The sequence below is a fragment of the Myripristis murdjan genome, chromosome 13, assembly GCF_902150065.1.
Source record: "Myripristis murdjan chromosome 13, fMyrMur1.1, whole genome shotgun sequence".
In the NCBI taxonomy this organism is placed as follows: Eukaryota; Metazoa; Chordata; class Actinopteri; order Holocentriformes; family Holocentridae; genus Myripristis; species Myripristis murdjan.
The window spans coordinates 40,113,866-40,141,365 of record NC_043992.1 but is presented as its reverse complement, the minus strand read 5'-3'; the positions used below and the strand labels follow the sequence as shown (position 1 = coordinate 40,141,365).

At 43.9% G+C, this 27,500-nt stretch overlaps 1 protein-coding gene across 1 annotated transcript in view; it reads left to right on the top strand.

Moving 5' to 3' along the window:
- The window catches only part of LOC115369775 (NLR family CARD domain-containing protein 3-like), a 63,746-nt gene that overhangs the window by 15,776 nt on the left and 20,470 nt on the right, over nt 1–27,500 (top strand). Inside the window, exons 3-6 of the mRNA XM_030066442.1 lie at nt 7,856–9,633; nt 9,737–9,910; nt 14,812–14,987; nt 16,949–16,965. Coding sequence (XP_029922302.1) covers nt 7,856–9,633; nt 9,737–9,910; nt 14,812–14,987; nt 16,949–16,965 — 2,145 coding nt within the window. The remainder of the gene's footprint in view (nt 1–7,855; nt 9,634–9,736; nt 9,911–14,811; nt 14,988–16,948; nt 16,966–27,500) is intronic.

The following is a 27,500-nucleotide window of genomic DNA, read 5'->3' as shown; positions in this document are numbered from 1 at the left end:
AGAATGAATCTCAGTGACTTTGATTGTGCAGTAATGTGCTTTTCATTTAGTTTTATTTTTTGTTATGAAAGCGCTGAATGTAGTTTAGATATTGCTTTGACTGTGATATTATTTTGCTAAATGCATTTACAATAAACATTTTCTGTTACCTACACGCCCTGGATGCTGTGTCCTAAATTATTTGATGTAGTGTCTTATGAATGCTCTGAGGAGACTGTATTTTTACCTGCTGTGTTTATGACCTGAACACAGTGTTTGGTTTTGAACACAGGAGAACTGGTTTTCTCATTGGTGAGGATTCTGAATTTTTATTACACATTTTTTCTGACCTTTTTGAACCTCGCCCCGACACACACCACATGACAAAAAAGACTAAAGCTAACACTGACACGAATAAAAACTAAATTAAAATGAAGCATTTTCAAGAAATAACGACTAAATGAAACTAGCAAACCTGCTGTAAAAATCTATTTTACAGTTTTTCTCAATTGCTTAGACACAATTCCTGGAACAACTCACCATTTTCTCAAATCTTCACACACAATTCTAAAAACTCACACCCAACGGTACAAACATCCAACTTCTGGGTCCCAATTAGTTTTTACCCTCAGACAACACACACAAGCTGTCGAAACACACACTACATGAGTGTTTGTTACACACTGGAGGGATTCATTCAAAACGCTGCCACCAAAATGTCCACAATAGGTTTTATTCACAGTATTTCCATATTCAGCACATATACAGGTTCATCAGCATCAGCAACAGCATCAGCATGATCTTGTCTCAGGTCAGGGTCAGGCCATAGTATTTCGTCAACATCACACATTATGTGATGTGGGAAATATCCCCTTGTGGAGCCAGTATGGCATGGCGGTGGAGGTGCCACGATGGCTAACAGCTGCACACACGGTGATGCTGCCTCCCCTCCGTCCTGGAACTTGTGTGATTGCTCGGTGTCCAATGATGTTGCAGCCCCTTTGGTGCCTTTTTGTCAGATTGAAGCCTGCTTCATCGATAAAGATGAACTCATGAGGGTCAGCCATCCCAAAGCTTCTCTACAGGAGTCAAAAACACACGTTTGACTTCAAACACAGTACTGTGTGTATTGGAATGAAAGATGGGCCTTTACTCTACATACTATAACATTTCTGTGTTGTATAGCAATAACCTGCACATATTGGAATCGTTGCTCCTTAACCCGGTCAGAATTCCTCTCAAAAGGCACACGGTAAAGTTGCTTCATCCTCCTCCTCTTCCTCTTTGTTGTCCACCAGCCTCGGCGTGGTTGTGATCCACTGTTCCAAAGCACGTGAACATGCCTCCAGGCCTCCAGGCCTATTTATTGACACGCAATTGTGATTGGTGTGTTAACAATTTTTAGGCTGAGTGTTTGCACTTGGAGAAAGGTGTGGTCTCTGAGTTTAGGTCATGATAACTTGAGTTAATTATATTGAGAGCGTGTGTTTGCTGAATGAACACATAGTGCAGTGAATGATTTATCTGGCCACTTTGCTGTAAGGTTTTACAGAAAGAGTTTTGAATATTGAAACATGTGGAAACAGGTGAATTGTGTTTATGGTTATGGGAAATGCTTGTGTGCTTCTGGGAAAGACAAAAAGGTTTGGGTTTTTGTGCTACAGGAACCAGTTTTTGTGTTTTAGCAATTGAGAAAAACTGTAATTGTGTGAAAATTTTCATTTTAGTGTGTAAACAACCGTAAAAACACTGTAAATGGCTGACTGACAGCAGTGAGTCTCATAAAGAAAAGAATGGAAAATGCTTTCTTTCCTGACCTGACTGCTCCTGTGTGGAGAGGAAACATTTCAGACAAAATAATTCTCAGCAGAGAATCACAGCCTCAGTGCCACGGCTCTTTATTCTGGATTTCCTGCAGCTCAGATGAAGTGTATGTGACGACTGGACCAGCTGATTGTGACAGTCAGTTTGTTTTCCAGTCATGCTGAACTAGTTGTCCTTACAGCCAAAGGTTTTTGTGAGACAAAGTGACAGATGACAAATTATCTGCTGATGATTGATGACCAGAGCGGATTGTTAAGTCACTGCTGAGCCAAAATAATTACATTCAACACATACAACTGATTTATTTTAATGAAGTGGGAGCAGTTGTCCACCCACAGGCCTGCTGTACAGTATGCAGCCTATGGAACAGTCCTTGTCTCTTGGTATCATCAAGTTGGCTGGAGGCGCCACTGCAGTGTGAAAAAATCCCTACAGGACCATGTCAGAGTGGCTGCTGTCAGCTAATTCAAAGGATGTGGGGACAGCCGCCCTTCTTCATGCCTCCTGGTCACATATCATTACATTTCACTGGGCTTGGTTAAAGCCTGAATGGTTGCCGGGCAGAAAACAAGGCCTTCTTGTCTCCTTATTAGCTCATTAGATGCAGAGTGGTGTGTAATGAGTTAAAAAAAACACAACTTTAATTAGGAATAGAAGTAGATATGATTATGAAGCATGAGCATGTTTTCCTTCACAGTCTTATCAGTTTCCACAGCTATTCCTGACTCTGTGTCGCCCTCTGCTGACAGAACAGAGACACACACTGCGGCCTGAGGTTGGACTGATGTGGGACGCTCATGCAGTGTTGGACGTTAAGTTGTTGCAGCAAGTTTGGGGTTGATATAATTTGTTACACAGATTTGGTGCAAAATTTAACCATTCTGACCAGTGGAGACTTGATCAATAGCATCAAGACACCGAGACCTTGAGGAACACCCCTGAAAAGTTCAGGATTTGATTTGATGTCAAAAACTTTTGACATTTTGAGATTTCTGTAAAAACTGCATTTCTCAGTGCCTGGATGTTGAGTGTTGTGTTGTGTTAATGTGTCAGAAACTGGCCCTTATTGTCAGTCCAGCTGGAGAAGCAGAGCTCCTCTGAACGGCCTCGCTCTCTAGTTTGTGTCTGTAAAGTTTGATGAGGCTGTGATTCTCCTAGAGGTCACTAGAGGTCATTTTCTCCAGCGACGTCCAGTTGGACAAAAGTCTCTGCCTGCAGTGAAATGGCTGCTATGGGGGCCAACATCATCACACAGGAATCAAATGTGGCTCATTGAATCCACGAGAGTCTCAGCTTTCCAGTCAAAGCCAACTGATGCAGCTCCAAGACTGTTTAGGCCCCAGTCTGCACACACACACCATTTTACAACAGGCCACAAGAACACATGTGGACTGCAGGCTTTGGGGCCCAAACTGGCCCTTCCTGTCTTGGTAAAGTCTTCATGTGTTGATAAAGGTGTCAAACTGACAATTAAACATCAACAGAGGTGAATTAAAATGTGTGCTGGAATTTTCCTGACATCACTGAGCCAATCAGACGGGGTTCTGAGACCCCTACTAACAGAAGTGTGTGTGGTGTGAAGTCGTACTCTCCACACAGGAGGCAGCTCTCACTCCTCAGATCTGACACAGAGACACTGAGGAAGTCGACCACCCAAGCTTAGACTCAAACCCAACCCTAAACCCCGGGTACAGAGGCTGAGTGAAGGAGCTGCTGAAGGTGTGGAGGTGGATCAGTGAGTCAGAGGAGACGCTGTAGAAGGACAGAGAGCCAGCAGGCCAGTCCAGATACACTGCCACTCTGTGAGAGGAGGAGCGGCTTCGTATTTCTGTATATCCGTCATCGTGCCAGGCAGTGAATCTTCCTGCGAATCTCCTGCTGATTCCTCTGTAAGCCTCTGCTATGGAAACCCCTCCTTCACACTCGACCTCCCAGTAGCAGCGACCAGTCAGACCATCACCACACAGGATCTGTGGCCAGTGGTCAAACCTCTCTGGGTGATCAGGATATGGCTGCTCCTTGAGAGAGAAGGAGAGGGAACCTGTTGTGTTGTTGTTGTTGTTGTTGTTGTTGTTGTTGTTGTTGTTTTCTGCTCATGTCAGTTTTTCAGAGCAGGAAAAGGAGGCTGAACATTTTGCAAATGAAAAGTAAAAACAGATGAAATCTGTGTTCAGCAAAGATGAGAAGAAGCTCAACAGGCCAAAGCAAAAGTTCAGTCCATGTTTCCTGGCAGACAAAGGAATGGTTCCTCCACACTTTGAGGAGCTTTGACTAGTCTGAGGCTTCTGGACGCCCGTTTCTGTTTGGACATAGAAAAGCAGGTTTGTGCCGCTCCGTCCATGGAGGCTGTGATCCTGCCTCCCAGCTGAGGGATCCTGCAGGATCAGCCTGTGTGTGTGTGTGTGTGTGTGTGTGTGTTTCTCTGCAGCAGCTACAGCCACACAGAGCTTCAGGAAGCAGCTGGGGCAGAGGTTGCAGGTTCGATTCCGTGCTGAGGAGAAGCAAAGCTGACAGGTGGAAGGGAAGGCGGCACTCTGACGTTTATTTAGAGAGTTTGTTCTTCACATGAAGGAAGAGGAAACTGTTTTTTCAACCCGCTGATGAAAACATCTTTTCTACTTTCACTTTCAACTTCAACCGGATGAAGAAGGACGAGCCGACACACACACACACACACACACACACACACATTAAAATGCGCAAACATACAAATACACAAACACAAATTTAAACACACACACACAAAACACACAGACACTCACACTGACATTAACACACATGCAAAAACACAAAAAATCACAGTAAAGAATGCACACACACACACACACACACACACACACACACACACATAAACATACAAAAATACACACATGCAAACACACTCACATAATAACACACATACACATAAACACATATATGCACACAGACACACACATACAAACAGATATACACACAAACACACACATGCGTGCACACACAAGCGTGTGTATTGAAACATAAACACACACATACACACACAATCACACACATGAATACACACACATAAACATATACACACATAAACACACACACATACATAGATGTGTTTGTGTATGTGTGTGTGTGTGTGTGTGTGTGTGTGTTTGTGTGTATATGTTTGTGTGTGTGTTTTTATGTTAGTGAGCGGGAGTGTGTGTCTGTATGTGTGTGTATGTTTGAATTTAAACCTGTGTGTGTGTGTGTTTGTGTGTGTGTGTGTCTGTGTGTTTGTGTGTGTGTGTGTGTGTGTGTGTGTGTGGACGCCCCCCTTGGGCCACCTCAGTCGTAACAGTGTGGACACACCTCTGGTTTTTAACAGGTGTTGTTTGAATATTTATGAAAGTCAAGAGCTTCATGTTGCTTTAGAGTTTCAGCTGTTTGGTTTGGTCCAAATGAATTTCTCCTCCCACCCTCCTAGAAACAGGTTGGTACAGTCGGGTGCAGAGGCCCCGCCCTTCGCTGTGAGGTGGCATCACACACACACACACACACACACACACACAGTCAGCAGTGTGGCAGCAGAAGCAGCAGCGTCTTCTCTCTCTGGGTTTCCTCTCCAGGTGAAGCTGAAAGTCTCTTGGATTTGATGTGGATGTGACTCAGCAGGTAAAGAGCCGACCAGGGATCATTAGAGATGTTTGATGAACAGGCTCCTACATTGTGTTTCAGAGCTGGAGGACTGGAGAGCACACTGGGACCAGCACATGTGGAAAGGCTTTCAAAACGGGGTTAACGTGTTTCAGCATCTAAATATTCATCATGTCATGATATTTAATGTTGACTGAGGACAAAATCATCTTTGTCTGAAATGTTTTACCTGTGTGTTTGACTGCTGACCAAAGTCTGTCAGGTGAGCTGTAATCTGAACACCTCATCGATGAAATATGCACCAAGTTACAGAACCAGTCTGACAGCTTGGAGAAAGTTGACTTGAGTTCATTTATTTTGCTGTTGATCCACCAAGAGAGCAAAACACCAGTTATTTCATGCTATATTATATTTCACTCTGCTATCACCTACTGTTTCAATACAAATGTTTTGAAACCTTTGAGTTTGAAAGCAAAACTACTTTAAAAAAAATGACACAAACTCTGAAAAATTAGCAAAATAATTAGCAGAAAATCAGTAAAACAGAAAGTGATGAGACATCCTGTCATGGAAAGCTTGTTGACATCAATCAGCCGCTGTGTTTGTGTCAAGGTGTCGGCTCGGCTATGGATGTGTGTGAGGAGAGAGAGGAGGGGCTCCCTGCCTCTGAAAGCACTCTGTCTGGGGAACATGACAGCCAGACCAAAGCTAAGAGGTGAGATGAGGATCTCTGACTGTCCATGACTGTTCTCCATCTCAGAGCTCAGCAGGCAAATCAGCACAGCAGCATTATTCACAGGAAAAGCTCTGTGTGTGTTCACACTCCATTTTACACACAGTGTTGTTTCTGAAGAGAAGTCACTCATTATTATCTTAGTATGTTAGTGTGACTAAGAAAGTAAAGCAGATCCCTTCACTGTGTTCATGATGTTTCTATCAGGATCCAGCAGGCGAGACCAGACCCCCCTGAACCTGGACCTGAACCTGGACCTGAGCCCAGCTGTGTGTCCATGAGGAGTGACTGGTCAATGTCTCTACCTATTGACTTCAAAGACAGCCACCTCTCTGTGGATTATGGGTAATTATTTCAAACTGGTGATAAATCAGATGGTTTTTCTGTCATCAGATTCATGAGATCCAGAATTGGTTCGACCCTTCAGACTCTGTTGACTGAGTTTCCTCTTTCAAGACATCACATCCAATAATCCTGTGTGTGTGTGTGTGTGTGTGTGTGTGTGTGTGTGTATCCTCCACAGAGTCCAGCAGCAGAGCTCAGAGGTTCCCAGTGCTCAGTCTGCCCAGCAGCATCAAACAGACCTGGCCTCCATATTTATGGTGTGTAAATGTACAACAACAAACCAACTGAACAACAACCATTCTGCTCAGAATCGTCTCCGTGCTGCTCTCTGTATCTTTCAGCCTCTTTGACCTGGACTTGATTTTGTGTTTTGTGTCCAGATTTTAATATGGAAGTCAAACTCTGTTATTTTTCTGCTCCAGCTGCTGGAGGAGAACATCAACACCTTTGTGAAGAAGGAGCTGAAAAACCTGCAGAGGTCTCTGAGTCCAGATTACCCAGAATGCTCAGAGAGGCAGAGGGAGGATGAGGAGGTGTTGGACGGTGAGGAGGAAGAGCAGAGGAAGAGAAGCAGAGAGTTTTTTCTGGAGATCACACTGCATCTCCTGAGGAGGATGAAGCAGGAGGAGCTGGCTGAGCGTCTGTGGAGCAGTAAGTAACCCCCCCCCCCCAAAAAAAAAAAAAAAAAAATCAATTTTAAATTTTAAACAAAAAAATCTTAGTTCCTGTCAAACTGAAAAAATTCAATCAACAGCCAAGTCAAACAGCCAATCAGATCAAAGCAGTTGTGATGCGTCAGGCTGTTGCTTGATGACTGATTATTTCAGCCTCTGACGCTTTTTACACACAAGAGTTTTTTCTCCCGGCCAGCAGGGGGCGGCTTGTCCTCCTCCTGCCTCCCGGTGAAAAGCAGCTTCCTGTTTTCCTGTCTCGTCCTGCTGGCTTCCCCGGGACAGCGGCAGCGCTCCGGCTGAGAACTTTGTTCTCTCCAAATCCTGATCAGGACGTGCAGCTCTTCGTTTGTTTCTGCCATCTGTTGTTTGTTGGCGGCTGCTTTGTGTTGTTGTCCTCTGATAGCTCATGTTTACAGAGGTGTTGTCATGGCTACGTCTTGACCAATCAAGAAGGGCAGCCCTTTTAGCTCCTCCTAAAAGTTCCTGGAGCAGGGCCCAAATCAAGTTCCAGGAAATTTAACCTGGAACAATGTTGTTCTTCAGGTCTCGGCACACCTCGCTAAGTTCTTACAGTCGAAAAGGACCAATAGATACAGTTACCAGGAAATATTCACATTTCTCATATTTAATACAATATGGATTTGTTGGTGTTTTGTTGTTTGTTCATTCAGAAACTGCCGCTGCAGCGTGCCAACGTGAACTCAAATCTAACCTGAAGAAGAAGTGTGAGTGTGTGTTTGAGGGGATTGCTAAAGCAGGAAATCCAACACTTCTGAATCAGATCTACACAGAGCTGTACATCACAGAGGGAGGGAGTGGAGAGCTCAGTGAGGAACATGAGGTCAGACAGATTGAAACAGCATCCAGGAAACGAGCCAGACCAGAAACACTAATCTCATGTGAGGACATCTTTAAACCTTTACCTGGAAGAGATCAACCAATCAGAACAGTGATGACAAAGGGAGTGGCTGGCATTGGGAAAACAGTCTTAACACAGAAGTTCACTCTGGACTGGGCTGAACACAAAGCCAACCAGCATGTCCACTTCACATTTCCATTCACTTTCAGAGAGCTGAATCTGCTGAGAGGGAAAAAGTTGAGCTTGGTGGAACTTCTTCATCACTTCTTCACTGAGACCAAAGAAGCAGGAATCAGCAGGTTTGAGCAGTTCCAGGTTGTGTTGATCTTTGACGGTCTGGATGAGTGTCGACTTCCTCTGGACTTCAACAACAACCAGATCCTGACTGATGTTACAGAGTCCACCTCAGTGGACGTTCTGCTGACAAACCTCATCAAGGGGAAGCTGCTTCCCTCTGCTCGCCTCTGGATAACCACACGACCTGCAGCGGCCAATCAGATCCCTCCTGAGTGCGTTGGCATGGTGACAGAGGTGAGAGGCTTCACTGACCCACAGAAGGAGCAATACTTCAGGAAGAGATTCAGAGATGAGGAACAGGCCAGCAGAATTATCTCCCACATCAAGACGTCACGAAGCCTCCACATCATGTGCCACATCCCAGTCTTCTGCTGGATCACTGCTATGACACTGGAGGACATGTTGAAATCCAGACAGAGAAGAAACCTGCCCAAAACCCTGACTGAGATGTACATCCACTTCCTGGTGGTTCAGTCCAAAGTGCAGAATGTCAAATATCATGGGAGAGATGGGACAGATCCAGTCTGGACTCCAGAGACCAGGGAGATGATCCTGTCTCTGGGAAAACTGGCTTTTGAGCAGCTGGAGAAAGGCAACCTGATCTTCTATGAAGCAGACCTGGCAGAGTGTGGCATTGATATCAGAGCAGCCTCAGTGTACTCAGGAGTGTTCACACAGATCTTTAAAGAGGAGCGTGGGCTGTACCAGGACAAGGTTTTCTGCTTCGTCCATCTGAGCCTTCAGGAGTTTCTGGCTGCTGTTCATGTCTTTGTGACATTCATCAACTCTGGAGTCAATCTGATGTCGCAAAAATCAACCTCCAGGTGGTCTGCACTGTTCAAAAAGAAAACTAAACTAAAAGAACTCCTCCAGAGTGCTGTGGACAAGGCCTTACAGAGTCCAAATGGACACCTGGACTTGTTCCTGCGCTTCCTCCTGGGTCTTTCACTGCCGACCAATCAGACTCTCCTACGAGGCCTGATGAGACAGACAGGAAGTAGCTCACAGACCAATCAGGAAACAGCTGAGTTCATCAAGGAGAAGATCAGGAAAAATCCCTCTCCGGAGAGAAGCATCAACCTGTTCCACTGTCTGAATGAGCTGAATGACCATTCTCTAGTGGAGGAGATCCAACAGTACCTGAGATCAGGACGTCTCTACACAGACAAACTGTCCCCGGCTCAGTGGTCAGCTCTGGGCTTCATCTTACTGTCATCAGAAGAAGATCTGGAGGTGTTTGACCTGAAGAAATACTCTGCTTCAGAGGAGGCTCTTCTGAGGCTGCTGCCAGTGGTCAAAGCCTCCAAGAAATCTGTGTAGGTTCAGAGATAACTGGATATGTTAAACACATAACATGATGTTTTCTACACAAGAGAAACGCATTTAAATGTATTGTTTTCATCTATAATTCCTCCTCAGGCTGAGTGGCTGTAATCTGTCAGAGAGAAGCTGTGCAGCTCTGGCCTCAGTTCTCAGCTCCCAGTCCTCTAGTCTGAGAGAGCTGGACCTGAGTAACAACGATCTGCAGGATTCAGGAGTGAAGCGTCTCTCTGCTGGACTGGAGAGTCCACACTGCAGACTGGAGGCTCTCAGGTCAGGATTCCTCAACCTGCTCAACTCATGACCAGTTCAGTCCTGATTTACATGCAGTCTCCCCTGTAGCCAGCTGTGAGGACACTGAGGTCTGGAGTAGGGCCCGACCGGTATGGATTTTTTGGGGTCAATGCTGATTCCAGTATTAGGGAATAAGAAAATCAATAACCGATAGATCGGCCTATTAAATTTTTACATATATCTTTACATTTTTCAATTAAAAAAAGATGAAATACATGCTTTGGATGGCTTAAATATAGTTCCAAACACTTGTTACAAAGATATTAATTGAAGGGTGAACATTTTACTATTTTCAAATACTTTTATTATTAATTTTATTAAAATTGTGTTGAACAAGCAGCATATGAACAATTTGATCATAAAACTAATCAAAAATATGATGTGCAAAAAGGCAGTATCATCATGTCATCATGTTCAGCTTTAAGGTGCTGCCATAGGTTGGTTGTGCTTTTTGCTTTTTGCTTGCTTGATCCCTGGCTCACAGAAGCTGCACAAATATTACAGACTGCTTCACCAGTGACATCCTTGGTGACGTAGGCCCACACCACACTGCGTCCACCTTCTTTTGCCATCTGTAAAAAAACAAAGTAACACATAATATGTATTAGTTAAAAAATAATGTTACAAATCTGTCTAGTTACGTGGGCCATTTTGAAACCCAGACATTAAGCATTTGTCTTACTTGTGTACACATGAATATGGCGTGTACACTCCTGGCCACTTCATTAGACTAAACCTATTACTTTAAAATGTTGTTGACTGTAAGAAAGCTGATCATTCTTCTTTGTGGTTATTATTGAGGTAGTAGTGGGTGTTGGTGTGAGGAGCATCATATTGAGGTGTCTGATATTTTGTCAACCCCACTTACACACATCAGCGGGTCAAAATACTGTGAACACCTCTCAATAAACTGCTCTGTACACCAACAGCAACACCCACTATCATCTCAGTAAACATAAAGAAGTCTCTCTGACAGTGTCAACATTTACAAAGTAAGACATTTATTAAAGTAGAATTCATGGCAGGGCTGTTATTGGTGTGCATTACATTGCACAGTGTCTAATGAAGTGGTCAGTGAGTGTATTTAGTGAATTATTATCTGTAGGTAATAGGTAGGTGGATAAACAGCATCATAAAAGTCTCTGGTAAAACATGATTTGAAATGCGCCTCTCTGATTTCCTCTAAACGTGCTTTCACATTTTCTTTCCTCCATGAAGTTATAACTTCACCCAGAAACGCTTTTTCCTCCTCAACGCCACAAGTTAAAAAACACAGTCCGTGCTCTGCTGTAAATAAATGCAGCCCACAGGGTTTCTGCACGGTGACGACACGTTATCCTAATGTGCTCCGGTCTGATCTAGTCTGCTAGCAAAGTGCTTAGCAAGGTAATATTGAAGCTAGGTTATCCTAACTTTAGCTTGCTAACATATCAGTCAAGCGTGACAGACACAGCGAGGCTCGCCATGGGGAATGGGAAACTTACTGAGTTATTGTTTATTTCCCAAACTAGTTATTAACTTAACATTGAGGCAAACCGCTGGGCTCAGTAAATGCGCTGTGGGCTCTTCAGTCTTCTCTCTGCTTCTCTCTGCTGTGGGGGGACTGTGGAGCGGGACGTGAACGGAGTCGGAGCGCCCTCTACTGGATACGTAACGCAAGCACATTATTTCTAAGAAAACACCATATTCCCTGCATTTAACCAGTGATAAATAAGTGTTAACATCGGCGTCAATCGGCCAACTTTTGGCCGATTACCGATTATTCTCTAATGGCTATAACCGATTTATCGGTCGGGCCCTAGTCTGGATAGGGTGGCCATACGTCCGGATTTAGGCCGGACAGTCTGGAATTTAAATGCCTTGTCCAGCGTCCGGCGCAGTCTCAAGCCGGACGCTTGTTTGTCCTCCTTTTTGGAGTTGCACTTGAACCCAACGCTGCATATCGTCCAATGGTGTAAGACAGGCCCGGACTGGACATCAGGGGAACTGGGAGATTTTTCTTTTTCGTCATAGACTTTTAAATTATAATCCAAAAAGTGCATTCATTGGATGCGCGTTAGTTTTTCTCCTCCTGCGCTGCTGTGTGCTCATGCTGGGGTGTGTGTGTGTATGTGTGTGTGTGTGTGTGTGTGTGTGTGTGTGTGAGACTGAGGAGCACACACCCACCGGCGCTGTCTGAAGCGTAGCGCGGCGAGAACAAAGTTAAAACAGCAGCGCACTGACATAGATTGTGTAACAAAGCGAAGAGCTGCCACTCCGCTCTATTTTCACTGGCTAACAGCAGCACACTGGCTTAGCTTGTCTATTCAGAGAAGAGGTATCACTTCGGCTTATTTTTCAATCTATGTTATCACAGGCATACTACTGCTCATTCATTGGTGGCTGAATTGTTAGGTCTGTTTGATAAGCAATTTACATTTTTAAAATAATAATAATAATTTAACATATTGTTACATAAAAAAAGCCAACATGATGCAGGTCAGAGACTAAAAAAAGACTATTGACTAAAACTAGACTAAAATATTTGGATTTTCTTCGACTAAAACTAGACTAAAATGCCAAAAGTGCTTCGTATCTTGCTATCCACTTTGCTGCTGTGATGCGGGAAATTTCCCCACCGTGGGACTAATAAAGGAATATCTTATCTTATCTTATCTTATCAAAACTTTTCGTCGACTAAAATGTGACTAAACAAAAAAGAATACAAGTTGACTAAATATGACTAAAACTAGTCATTTGACACAAGACTAAAACTAAATTGAATTTAACACTGGTATCCCCCAGACTTCACTTGCAGACTCTCAGACTTTGAGGCCGTGTTCCTGGGAAGTCTGCGAGTGCTGAGGGCTTTCCAAATCCACAAGTCCAGAGTCCAGAAGGGACCTCAAGTGGACTTTCTGCAGACCTGCAGAGAGTCTGCTTGGGTTGCAGACTTCTCTGACTTACCCACAATTCATTGCAATATGGACATGACATTATAGATTTTCCAGTTGCCAACTAAAAACCAAAACTAACTTATTATGAGAGTGTAAAACAGCTACTGTATTAAAATGTTACTTGAATCATGTAGGCCAGCAATAATATTCAACCACATCATGATGCAGAAATATGTAGAGGTATAAGCTTTAGAGGAATCAAACCAAAATGCATTTTATTATTGCAGCTTGTCCACTCTCCCTCTCTCTCCTCTCCTTTGGGTTTAGAGATTAGACATTGACACAGACTATGAGGTCATGGGATTCATGACGCGTGTGTACCGACCAATTTTGTTCTCACCACCTTGTGTATGTTTGTGAATCAGAATCATTTTAAACTGACAGGCGCGTGCTCGCAATTTGTGATTAGCATACTACCACGCCCCCATATCTCCATATATGGAAACCACTAGCCTAGAGTTGATTCATGAATGAAGGAAGCGGTTACGTGAGGAGAGAAGTTGAAATTTCACAGTTTGTTAGAAGCGATGGTGCCAAGAACCAAAAAACAAAAGAACTTTACAACCACAGAAATCGAAACAATTGTGTGCGAGGTGGAAGCCAGAAAAGGAATACTTTTCCAGAGTATTTCCTCGGGGGTGACCATGGTAAAAAAAAATTTTTTAAAAATGATGTTTGGATAGCAATAACCAAGGCTGTCAACGTAGTATCCCTGGAGAAGTGCACTGTGGCCCAGGTGAAAAAAAAAAAGTGGTCCGACATAAAAGTTGATGTCAAAAAACGCATTACGGACCAGAGGAAAAAGAAGGAGACTGGTGGAGGACAAGGTCCACCTGATCTAACGGCACACAGTAGTTTTTGACATAGACGGTAGGAGTAGTAACCGGGAAGGGCGCAAGGCAGTAATTTCGCCTCGGGCGGCAACATAGGCAGAACCACCACTGACGCCACAGGATGAGAGACTAGCAGCAATAATTGGACAAACATCCATTCATGGAGCATGTCCACAAAATGAAGGTGAAAGTGATGACATCCAAGGAGAACCCAAAGTAACTGTACTGTTATATTTGCAATTATGTGTGTTCCTAATGAACAGGCACAAGTCAGTCCGAAAAACATTTGATTCAAATGAAAAAGGCAAATCCATTTGCAACAATTTAACAACTTAATAACTGTCACAATGATGAGGGTGAAAGTGTGTCAATTTCATGGTTATTTACTACATCTGGCCAATATATTAGTATATTAATTATTTTTTAAAAAAGTTAATTAAATCTCTTTTTAATGAATGTGGTTTTATATACTCTGCATGTACTTAAAAGGTGTGTATTTGCATTTTCTAAGTCAGTTTGGCCTTCCTCATGTGTGTGTATGCATGGACTGAGGCAGTTCTAAATTTGTTCGCAGAGTAAGAACAAATTCAGGTAAGAAAATATTGATGAATCCCAGATTTGTGCGTCAAACGATCGTACGCACAGTTTAAGCACAGATTTGTGCGTACGCACTGTTTGTGAATGAGGCCCATTGTTCTTATGTTTGCTTCTTCATGAAAACGTTAATCTCATAGGTGTGCATGTAGTTCCAACAGATTGTTCTGTCTCTCTGTCTTGTCACTGTGAAACTGAAGATACTGGAGAATTTGACTGAACCATTTTTGAAATATAACAAGTCACCCTCAGTTGTCAACCTGCTGAATGAAACATGCAGCAAGCTGCTCTTCATCTAGAGACAATGTCAACCTCCCAGAGAGCAATTCTACATCTTACATGTACTAGACTGCTGAATATTTTAAATTTTTCTATAATTTTTGATCAGTATCAAAGAAATGGCTCCAGCCATGCATACAGCTTCATGTCACTGAACAGATTCCTAAGCTGTGTAGGTTTTTGTGAAAACACAAAGCAGATGATGTGGTGGACTGATTGTGTTTGTGATGGTGTGCAGGCTGTCAGGCTGTCTGCTCACACAGGAAGGCTGTGCTTCTCTGGCCTCAGCTCTGAGCTCCAACCCCTCCCATCTGAGAGAGCTGGACCTGAGCTACAATCATCCAGGAGACTCAGGAGTGAAGCTGCTCTCTGCTGGACTGGAGGATCCAACCTGGAGACTGGAGGCTCTCAGGTATGGAGAGACACACACAATGTCCTCTAGAGGCCTGAGGAATATTGTTTCATGTTGAATGGTGGATATGAGTGACGTGGTCTGCTAAATCCTTCATAGTGAAGGTTATTTACTTCTACTAAAAAGTAACTGAGTTAGTAACTGAGTTACATCATTGTCAAAGTAATTAATTACCAGGAAAAGTAACTATTACGTTCCTTTTTTTAAAAAAAAAATTATTCAAATATGTCAAATTAGTTGGCTGCACTGCAAAATTTTTCGCTGTGAATTCACAATAAATTATTGGATAAGTTTTGCATGACTTTCACAGTAAGGATGACAGCAATACACTGTGAAATGTACTCACAGCAATTTACTGCAATTTCACATCTGTGATATTACAATGCATTGTTGTAAAAGCACAACTGTGGACTGTAACTTCACAGCTTCAATGACAAAGCAATTACTGTGATATTACAGTACATTACTGGGGAAGTACAACCTTTTGCTGAACATCATTACAACAAGGCCCTGTACTTTTACAGTGTGTACTGTGAAAGTAATGCACAAGTTGACAGTAATTTACTGTGAATTTACTATGTAAACTGTGGAAATCATGCAAAAATTGGCCAGTAATTTACTGTGAAAGTCATGCAGATGAAGTTTCCATTTACTGTGAATTTACAATCATTGTACAATGAACACACCAACACACAACTCTGAGGTAAAGTCCATGTTAGCCCAATGGCATATTTATTTACAAATAAAGGGTTATTCAACATAAATGCCAAGAAATTCAAGAATTCAAGAAATTCAACTTCCTAGTCCTAGTCAAACTTTTCAAAGCATCTTAAAATGCAGAGAAACTGTGCAGAAACTTGCCATTCAACTACCCAGCTGTGTCCCAATAACAGTAAGAGGATGGGAGTGAGGCCTACATGGCAAGGGAAGAGAGGAAGGGAGAGAGCGATGAAGGGATGTGGTGAAGGGGTCAGGCGCTCCTCTCAGTCTCAAACATTCTATAATCCACAAGCAACAAAAATCTTGTAGTGCAAAGTTGTCTTCAAAAAAAAGTACAAAAAGAACGACTCAAAACTGAGCCTGACAACTGCTGCAACTAGGGTGACCATACGTCCGGATTTAGGCCGGACAGTCTGGAATTTAAATGCCTTGTCCGGCGTCCGGCGCAGCCTCAAGCCGGACGCTTATTTGTCCTCCTTTTTGGAGTTGCACTTGAACGCAACGCTGGCCCGGACTGTACATCGATATCAGTCATATTTTTCGTCATAGACTTTTAAATTACAACCCAGAAAGTGCATTAATTGGATGCGCGTTAGTTTTTCTCCTCCTGCGCTGCTGTGTGCTCATGCCGGAGTGCGTGTGTGTGTGTGTGTGAGTGTGTGTGTGTGTGGCGCTGTCTGAAGTCTGAAGTCACTGGCTAACAGCAGCACACTGGCTTAGCTTGTCTATTCAGAGAAGAGGTATCACTTTGGCTTATTTTTCAATCTATGTTATCACAGGCATACTACTGCTCATTCATTGGTAGCTGAATTGCTAGGTCTGTTTGATAAGTAATTTACATTTTTAAAATAATAATTTAAAATATTGTTAAATTAAAAAAAAAAAAAAAAGCCAACATGATGCAGGTCAAAGACTAAAAAAGAATATTGACTAAAACTATTGACTAAAACTAGACTAAAATACCCCCCCTAGCCTATATCAGACCACATGGGCAAATGCTACAGCTAGCTAACGTTAGCTAGTTAGCTCATAGTGCTAATATCATTTAAAATCCCATGGGTGTTCTGCAAACAGATGTTCTGCAGATCACCTTCTCCATTCAGCCCAGAAGAGAAGAGGGAAATGGCCTCTTCAGGTTCAGTGTGAGTTTGGTTATGTCATGTGACTTACCAGGGAATATTTGAATACAAACTTTCACTGTAATAATACTGTTGAATGCTGTGAAATCCTTGCATTTTTTTACTGTGTTGCTGTGATATTACAGACCTTGTTGTGATATAACGGGTGTTTTGATTTGCAGGATTTTACTGTAAAATAACAGTTAAATGCTGTAAAATCCAAGGATATACAGGTATTCATTGGGATATTAGAGGGGAACTTAATTACAACAAGTTACTGTAAAATAATACTGTTAATTATTGTGAAATGCTGGTAATTTATTACAGTGTGTCAGAGAGCCATGGGGGGGGGGGGGGGGGGGGGGGGGGGGGTGTCAACACCAAGCACCACAAATTGATTCTGCTTTTTTCCCCCCAACACGATTTTAAAATATAAATATCGTTCTGTTCATTCATCTCTGCATAGCGCTCTTTCTCCCTGTCATTCTCGTTCACACACACACACACACACACACACACAGACACGTGCATACATGCCAGTGGTGTGCGGGTACACTTACAAACGACCCGCACTCGCCCGACGTTTTCAACCAACCCGACCGCAACTCGGACCGCAAGTCGGTTAAAATAATGGACCCGACCTGCTTCCCGACGTGCTTATTTTAAAAGGTATAGGCCATGCTCTTGGTTAGCTTGATCACAGCCTTATTGGCTTAGGAAACTGACATCCTTGAGTCATGTACATTTAAAACTAAGTAGGCTGCTACAATTTTGATGCAGAGCAGTTTAACGTTAGGAACCTGCATTATTGCATTAGCCTATTTTATCCCGCTTCACCATGCATGCAAAAGTTAGTAATAATAAATTAATAATAGTAATGTAATAATAAAAAGGTAATAATAATAATAGTGTGTGTGTGTGAAGGGAGAGGAGAAGAGGGAAGGAAGAGCCGGGGGTGGGTGGAGGGGTGCGCCAAAGTCTGCAATGGTGAAAATATGGGTCCCTCAAGAAAAAGGTTGGGAACCACTGATCTAACGGCCTCTGATAAAGTAGTGATACCCTCTTGTCCGGGTGGGGAATTCCATTCATGTTGATAAATTACAAAAAAGTGTAAAGTCCGATCGGTTTGAAAATTGACACGCCGCGTTTTCTGCACAAGACGCACATTTTTCATATAGGATAATTAAATAATAATAATAATTATAATAAAAAAAGATCTGGGGCTTAAGCAGCTCTGATTGCTGACAGAGAGCTGCTCGGTTGAAGCCGCATCAGTGAGCTCAGTTACAGCCTAGTAACGGCGCATTTTATTGTTAGTAACGATAACGGCGTTGTAACGTAATTTTTTTTGATTACTCGTTACTGATAAAAGTTACACCGTTAGTAACGTGTTTATTTATAAAGCTGTTATTCCCATCACTGTTTCCTGCCCATGTTTCCCTCCTCAAAGAGAATCTGCTGCTCTGACTCTGGGTCTGTCTCAGTCGAAGGGCTAGATGACTACTGGGTCGCAGCCTGCGGTCCCTACGTAGGAGGCGTCCTTCATAGGTGCCGATATCAGGTTTACCGGAACTAAAAGTTTAGTGAATTGGGACGGTGTAGCCTGCGGAGGATTCCTACGTCATTATTATCGAGGCTTCCCGAAGCGCATTCGAGTGATGCAGCGTAAAATGCCTAAGCAGGTTTCAGAGGTGTGTCGGTGAACACCTGTGCATGAAACCAAACGATAAGCAGCTTCAACGCTCTCAAGATGGACAACACTGATTCTATAGTTTTATGTATTTTATTTTATTTTGTCTTCGTGAAGATGCAGGAGCTCAATCACTTGCACCGTCACAACCGGGTTATGTATTTTCACACAAGGGAGCAGCGTGATCAGGTAAAATAGTAGCCTATACACCGTTTATTATAACAGCACCCGCTGACATAGCCTAACTGGTTATTTGTTTACTTAGGCCGACTTATATTTCATCTCACGCCTCAGACCTACAGACTATCCCAATTAAAGTAACTGGACACATGGCTACATTGTAACGTACCTGATGCGCTGATGGTTGCTATGGAAACATCATGCAAAATGCCTGTCTAACTCATCTAACTAAACTTGCATTTACAGGTGTTGTTCAGATACAGTTAACAGCTAAACCCAATCTATGGTGGTAATTATATTCATGAAAACTTATCCAGACGTCATGATATGAACATTAAGACGGTCTAAAACATGCTTCATAATTCCAGCAATGGTGGCTGATCCAGAAATTCAACTGGACCCAAACGTACCCTTAGTCCAGTCATTTTAGGCCAAAATTGGAGTCAACCTAGGACAAACTGCAAGAGAAGCAAACTCAACTGATTCTGTATCCTCAGTTTGTCCTGAGTGAGGGGAAAAAAAGTCCCAAGGAATCCCATTGGTGGAAAGTTTTGAAAATCCCCTCTATATGATCATATAATACCAATAACAGCCTTTTAACACACAGGGGAAAGGGGTTCAACATTTGACTTTCAGATATCACTATAAAAATTCACAAGTTGATTACACACACAAAGACAAGAAAAAAAGTCAATTACAAGTTCTTTGAATTATTCTGTTTACACATGCATATCACACATTATCTGATTTGATATGCGCTAATAAGGAATATAAGGAATAAATGCCAGAAGAGACATTTAAACAGTGAATTAAAAGGTTAATATATATATAGTAATCTTTTTATCTGAAAGTAAAATTTTGAACCCCTTTCCCCTGTGTGTTAAAAACAGTGTTTTTTCACCAATGGGATTTCTTGGGACTTTTTTTCCCCTCACTCAGGACAAACTGAGGATACAAAATCAGTTGAGTTTGCTTCTCTTGCAATTTGTCCGAGGTTTTTTCATAAAATGACTGGACTACCTGGGAAGTAGGCTGTAATGTCGGCCGTGAAGCATCGTGGAGGTGTGTCCTGCAAATGAGTCAAAAATAGGCTGGATCGGTCGGCTGCATTATCAGGACGCCGCGCGGTAAAACTGAATTGGGACAGCACTTGTCGTGACGCCGTGACGTAAACAGCCTACAAATACAACCTAGGCAGCGTACAGCCTTTGAACTGAGACAGAGCCTCTGTTTCTTCCTCCAGGGTGGACCATGGTGGAGAGCAGAGGCTGAAACCAGGACTGAGGAAGTGTAAGTCTGGATTGAATTTAGTTTAATTGAATGTAACAGGGACAGTGCACATTAATGAACATTTCTGTCAATGCACCAGAATTTGCCAAAAGGCCATGTTGAGAATAGTGTGTTTCTGAATATGTGCTGGGACCTCTCTGCCCTGGACAGCAGCTCCGGGCAGAGAGCAGACTGGACACACAGATTTCTTGTTTTGCCTTTTATACAGGGAACTTTGGCATTACAGATGAATGGAGCTTTACAAAGTTGTGAGTGGATAATCTTTGAGCAGAACAAGTAAATATAAAGAATACAATTATTTCTACATGAATGAAATAACTGCATCAATCATGCTGAAATGTGCAGAGCAAATAGATGGCTAATAGAATGGTACATTAGAATAAACGGAGCAACGTAACACACGGAAACTTCCTCTTCACCAACGCACTCATTGGACAATTTGCCGGAGACTGACGGTGCTATGACTCCTCCCACCGTCTCTACAATGTGAACACATTCGGACCCCAACAGTGCTGCCTACAATAAGTGCCTGACTGAAAAGAGAAGGACCTTTGACGTCCTGAAAAGTGCCTGAACAAAATGTAATCCACGTATGCTCCTGCTAACAAAGGCTGAGAGGGGAGGAGCCACACCATGAACAACTCTGTCAGTCACACACACATCTGCATACCTGAGCAGGTTTTCCAGCTCAGGAACTTCTATTTCCTTCAAAGTGGGCGCTGGTGGAAGTGATGCGGCCTCTTATCAAGAGTCTCCAGTGTTTGTTTCTCCAATAACTGTAGTGGCTTCAGTGCTGTGGAATCAGCCTGTGAGCAGCTTGTTAAAGCACAGCTAATGTGAGAGAGGATCACTGACTGCAGCAACATCTTAGCAGCTTGACTTGACATGGAGTTCCTCATGAGCCTCAAATTCAACAAACTCAGTTTGACTCGTTGACAGACTTTTTTTCCCCGAGCCTTGAAGGAGAGATGGCAGTCGATCGTAACGCTGAGATCCTTCAATTCTGTTGCGACTTGTTCCCACTTCTGTTTGACTCCTGAACACAAAGCAGCAAACATTCAGCTGTTTAGATGCTGCAGCTGCAGTTTCTGCTGTTTGTTCTCAGCTGCTTTTACCTGCTGAACCAAACCAAATCACATTTGATGGGTCACAGGTGTAGCCTATCACCATAGGCGGCGCTAGGGCATCGGGAATGGGGAAGCTAAACAACAACAAAAAAAAAAATGTTACCCAGCAGCAGCAGACTGACGCTTAAAATAATAAAGGCTTCATCTTGCTAACAAGACCCAATGAACCCTATTTAACTGAGCATTACACTCAAAATTACAATAATATTTCATATAGGCTAGGCTGATATTGCTGATGTCGTCAAACTGAGATGGCGCAGCAGAATAACTCATTCATTCTTTACACAGATTAATACTCATTATACTGTAGTAGCCCATATTAATTCATTAATTACAGAGCTGCCAACAGGATTGCCCCCGGTATGTACGTCATCACGTTTAAATACGACACACGCATGGCCCGACGTCATCATAAATCAATATAGGCCTAGTTCAAATACATTCATCATGTGTTCCTTTTAACTAAAAGACGTTTTTGTAGGCTACCTTGTAATCAGACATAGGGATGTTTATTTACCTTAAGTTTCGGAGGTAACTTCCTTCTTCAGAAAGGTCCAGCTGACAGCCGGAGCGGCACCTGTCAGATCCGGAAGACCTGACCTGACCGGGTGGCCGCGCACTGTGCGGTGCCGGCCGGCACCAGGTCTATCGGATCTGACAGGTGCGCTGCGCACACAGACTGCCGTACTTTCATTACAAACCGACTTTTGTTTATATGTGGTTGCAGCAGCACAACGGACACAACACAGGCAACATGGTTCATTATTGATTGCGCAACGCGGCGATTTGCCAGTAATCGCACTGCGCGCATTAAACGATTTTGCGGAGGCAAGAGGAAAGTTGGATGATTTACACCGTATCCACGTTCGCACTGCGTGCGTGACCGTGCATGTGCGCGTGCATGAACACTTGGGCGCGGTACAAACTTTGTAATGTGAGTAGCCTCTAACTCATTCATTTCATTGGATAATATGCCGGTGTGGTGAGGGGAAGTCCCTGATTGATTGAAGAGATTCTTGTAAAAGTGGCCCAGCCGCAGCCTCTGTTCTGCAGGCATAACTTATCGATCACAAGTGGCTTTTCTCAGGCTCAACAGATAGATCACAGATAAACAGAACCATTTTTAGTCAAGAAAAAAGGCTCTTGATGAGCACTTCAGCGTGAGAAATCGGAGGTGTGGCGTGAGAGCGTGTGGAGCCAATCAAATGCGTGACTCTCACGGCCAATGCGTGAGAGTTGGCAGCTCTGAATTATAAAACGGGTGCTTCCCATCCTTAAATGTGATTGGCTGAGCTGCGTTCCATGCTGTTGTAAAATCAGTGTAACCCACTGGCAGACCGCAGCACAAAATATCCCTGCGCCACTGTAAACAGACATAGCGTTGCCTAGCAACCAACTACTCTGCGCTCCACTTCCTCGTTAGGTCACATTTGTCTTTTGTAGACTTTTGTCAACAAAATGTCAGACTTTGTGGTGAATTTTGATTTGCTGGGTGGCCTGAGCCTGGATGAGTGGTTGGAGGAGCTGCTTGGTGTCTGTTAAAAGACGCTGAATTCACCACCAGCAACAATGTTTTCGCCGGTGTGGTAAAGAAACTCCGCCGAGAAGGACGTGACAAATCTTCCCACCACCAAGCCATAACCGAGGCAGACTGCCAGAAGATGAAGCACTTTCAGGCACGAAGCTCAGACACACCTTGGGGGCTTGACTGTAAAGTCTGGTTTGACGTGCAGCTTCATATGGGACGCAGGGCGAATGAGGGCAACCGCTGATTAAAGGCCGACTCCTTCAGCATTCGCCACGACGAAGATGGCCTAAAATATGTCACCCTGTCTTTGAACAAATGCACAAAAAATCTCGAAGATGCTGCCGAAAAAACATAGACAGTCTGAGGGGATTCATATATGAGCAGCCGGGTAACCCACTGTGTCCGGTGGCCTCCCTGGAGAAATAGCCTACCTCTCCCTGCTGCCTCCTGATCCTCCTGCCTTTTATCTCCACACAAAGTGGACACAGTGGGCTCTAGTTTCACAGACCCGGCGAGGCGGGGACACAGCGCAGCTGCGCTTCGCCAACTGGGTGTGGCCAGGCGGATTTTCCAAGTTTGGCACGCCGTGCTCGGTGGCGCAAGGACTCCGTCATCCCTCCTGCCGGCGGAGGGGAGGAGAGAAGGCGTGGAGTGGGTTTGACACAGCCGATTCACATTTAACCAATCAAATGAGCCCCTGTCCTCGCCTTTAAAATGCGCTGGGCGAAGGCGTAATGAAAGTTTACACAGCTGACATGGAGGTCTACTGCCGCAGGCGGAGCGGAGCTCAGGAGACCGGCGCGGAGCGGAGACCGGCGAGCAGTGCGGACACATCACCAAAACCTCACAGACAGGCTTCCGGAATGTCAGACACATGAACGATGCAATAAATACCGAAAAAAAAAACACTATTCAATGCTACGATCACAATCAGCACATACATATATCTCCATATCAACTGTCCCGTCACAGCTGATGTCAGATCAAAGGAGATTGGCACCGTTTGTGCTGATTGTGAGGTTTTGGTGATGTGCGCCAGGCAGCCAAACTTCCACTGCGCCGGCTCCGCTCCGCCTTGCGCTGAAAGTAGACCTGGTTTCAGATGGCGAGCTTTTGGCGCACCTCGGCGAAGCCTTTTGGCACGAAACTGTCACTGCGCCAAGCCGAATCTGTCGGCACCTCCTCCCGCTGCGCCGCCACGCCCATCTCAGCGAACCTCCGTCTTTGAAACTTGAACACTGTCCGCCTCTGCCGCTTCGCCGGTCGAAACTAGCTTTGCGCGGGGTTCGCCTCACTGCGCCACCCCGCGCTGCGCCGGGAAACTAGAGCCCACTGTGTCCGGTGGCCTCCCTGGAGAAATAGCCTACCTCTCCCTGCTGCCTCCTGATCCTCCTGCCTTTTATCTCCACACAAAGTGGACACAGTGGGCTCTAGTTTCGCAGACCCGGCGAGGCGGGGAACAGCACAGCTGCGCTTCGCCAACTGGGTGTGGCCAGGCGGATTTTGCAAGTTTGGCACGCCGTGCTCGGTGGTGCAAGGACTCCGCCATCCCTCCTACCGGCGGAGGGGAGGAGAGAAGGCGTGGAGTGGGTTTGACACAGCCGATTCACATTTAACCAATCAAATGAGCCCCTGTCCTCGCCTTTAAAATGCGCTGGGCGAAGGCGTAATGAACGTTTACACAGCTGACATGGAGGAAGAGAGCAGCAGCAGCAACACACACTCAGGACAAAGAGGCCAGTCTTGACTGGTGGAATGTTGCTGGAGGTACCTGCCATCCTTCTGTCCATCCATCTGTCCATCCATCCACCCATCCATCTGTCCATCCATGCATCTATCCTTACATTCGTCTTCCTCATTCCCGTCTTTCCATTACCTACCTGCCTCACATCTCTCTTTTTCCAGCTCTGTCACCGTCTGTTAAAGTTATTGATTTTTACGAGCAAATATAAATTTAACTGTGAAGCCTCCATTTTTAATGAATGTTTTTACCTCAAAGGATAATCCTCGCCATATTCATATAAATAGCCTACATGTTTGTTTTGCAACTTTCAGCTCCATCACTCACTGATGCAACAACACACTAGAGATTAAAACAAAGGTTGAAGTTTTTACATTCGCTGTTCTAAACGTCCAGAGTCTGGCAAGGAACTGATGCATTTTACATTTTCAATTTGTGTGGAATCAGGGTTTCCGTTAGAAAAAAAATTGGCACTGGACAACGTGACCGACAGGTTTTCAATTTACCGGACAGATGTTTGAAATTCCGGTCAAATATTATCTGAATTTATTGAGCTTAAAATTATATGCAGGCTATATAAGAATATCAAGGCATGTCAATTTATAGCGTAATCTTTTTATTGAAAAGAGGCTGTATCAAATTAAATGAGTGCCGTCAACTGACTCACGTGCGTAACGTCTAAAATAAATAAATAAATATTGCACAAGCCTGTGCTCTTTTAACATGAACATTGCATACAATTGCAAACAACTGCAACTACAATTTGCAAACACAAAAAAAGGCTCATACCATTTTAATAACGCGGCGTGCTGCCAACTTGAAATCAAATAGATGCAATAAAAACTTAATTCAGCAGCTGAATTAAAATCAAAAGTCTCAAGTGTCTCTCCACAACTTGCAATGTGCATCAGTCTTGTGACCTTGTTCTCCCCCAGGCGACTTCGCTGAGCTGTTTTGATCCGGTTCTGCAGAAAAAAAACCCTCTCTCTCTCTCTCTCTCTCTCTCTCTCTCTCTCTCTCTCTCTCTCTCTCTCTGATACACTGGAGACAGGGATCACGCAGTCTATTTTTTTTTTTTTTTAAACAGTAATAATAATAATAATAATAATAATACTATAAATAAAATTACGTGGAAATTGACTGTTTTAATAAAATTCAAATTGTGAATATTTTCACCGGACATTTACAAATTAAAAATTAGTCCGGTGATTACCGGATAACGGAAACCCAGAGTGGAATATTTATATATATGGAAGAAGAACTGTGTAGTTAACAGGAGCAGCTCCAGACACCATGACTGGAAAAAAGACATCACCGTACTGGACACACTGTTTGACTGACAGGTGATCAGGTTGGGTTTCCATGACGCTGCCAAACGGTGCCAATCTCCTTTGATCTGACATCAGTTGTGACGGACAGTCGATATGGAGATACATTTATGTGCTGATTGAGATAGTAGCATTGAATAGTGGTTTTTGTGGGTATTTATTGTTAATGTGCCTGACAGTCTGTGAGGTTGTGGTGACGTGTGTGCACTGCCCGCCTGTCAGCCAAACTTCCACTGCGCCGGCTCCGCTCCGCCTTGTGCTGAAAGTAGACGTGGTTTCAGATGGCGAGCTTTTGGCGCACCTCGGCGAAGCCTTTTGGCACGAAACTGTCACTGTGCCAAGCTGAATCTGTAGACACCTCCCCCCTGCTGCGCTGCCACTCCCATCTTTGCTCACCTCAGTCTTTGAAACTTTCAAATCGTCCACCTCTCCCGTTTCGCTGGTCGAAACTAGCTCTGCACGGGGTTCGCCTCACTGCGCCACCCCGCGCTGCGCCGGGAAACTAGAGCCCAGTGTGACAGCACCGATGTATGGTAAATTAACAGTATACTTTTATTATTATTGTTATTGTTACAACTGATGTTAGTCATAGGCCTACGTCTGAGCAAAAACGCACCTGTCGCCAAACGCACACCACCAAAAGAGGAGTCCAAACATAACTGAACACTATTTTAACAATTGCACTATTAATGGAAATATCCAATTCAACATTAACGAGCCCAAATAGCCTGATGTGACATGATGATGGCACTAGATGAAAAAGCAATCTTAGCGTCTGTGTTGCTTGGCAACCGTTCTGTCCACTCTATCTTGCTTGGTGGAAGAATGAATAGTTCTCAGTTTTATTGTTGCATTATTACCAATAAATTATTGATTTTTTTTTTTCTTGTGTGTTTATTTTATGGGCTATATGTAGGGTAACCGTTTAATATTAGAACGCCCCTCAGCTAGGGCTGGGCGATATACCGAAAATTTATCGATACCGAAATTTATAACGATAACCGACGTCACTTTGCTCATGTCGGTCTGTTCGGTATTTTAAAAAAAACAAAATAAAAGTCGTTTTTGTCTTTTTTGGCTGTGTAGGCAGGCATGTTCATGTCCCTTTAAGACGCTGTACTACGTGTCCAGCGTGTGTGGTCACGTGACTCCACCCCTCCAGTCTGCAACAGGAAGGGAACAGTGTTGCCAACTTGGCGACTTTCTCGCTAAATCTGGCGACTTTCCAACTCCCCATGGTGACTTTTTTTGTCAAAAGCGACTAGAGACAAATCTAGTGACTTTTCCTGGTGTTATTGGAGACTTTTCTGGTATTTTGGAGACTGAAAGCTCGTGTCGTTCCTCTGCAGTTCCTGTTCTCAGCGAGCAGCGGGTGCTGCCGCGAGCCCCTCCCCCGCCCCAAAGTCCTCCCAGGCGGTCACAGCCTCCAGCTGCAGTCAGGAGAGGAGCAGAGAGGAGACCCACCACTCCGCCTGCAGGCAGCAGATGAATCACACATGCACAAAGCCGCGTTGATCGCGCCCTTATTCCTCTCCTACAGCGCCCATTACAGTCCATTACAATCACATGCAAATCGCAAATTATGCAAATTAGGCGATGACGTCATTTGGCGACTTCTAGCGACTTTTAGGAGAGCCAATAGCTACTTTCCTTACTGAGGAGTTGGCAACACTGGAAGGGAAAGAGACGCTGAGGATGGAGGACGGCTCAAATGTAGAAGCGGCTCGAAGTCGATTCAGTCGAGGACGACTTGCTTATCATATTTTATACTTTAAACTTGGTTTGACTGTCAG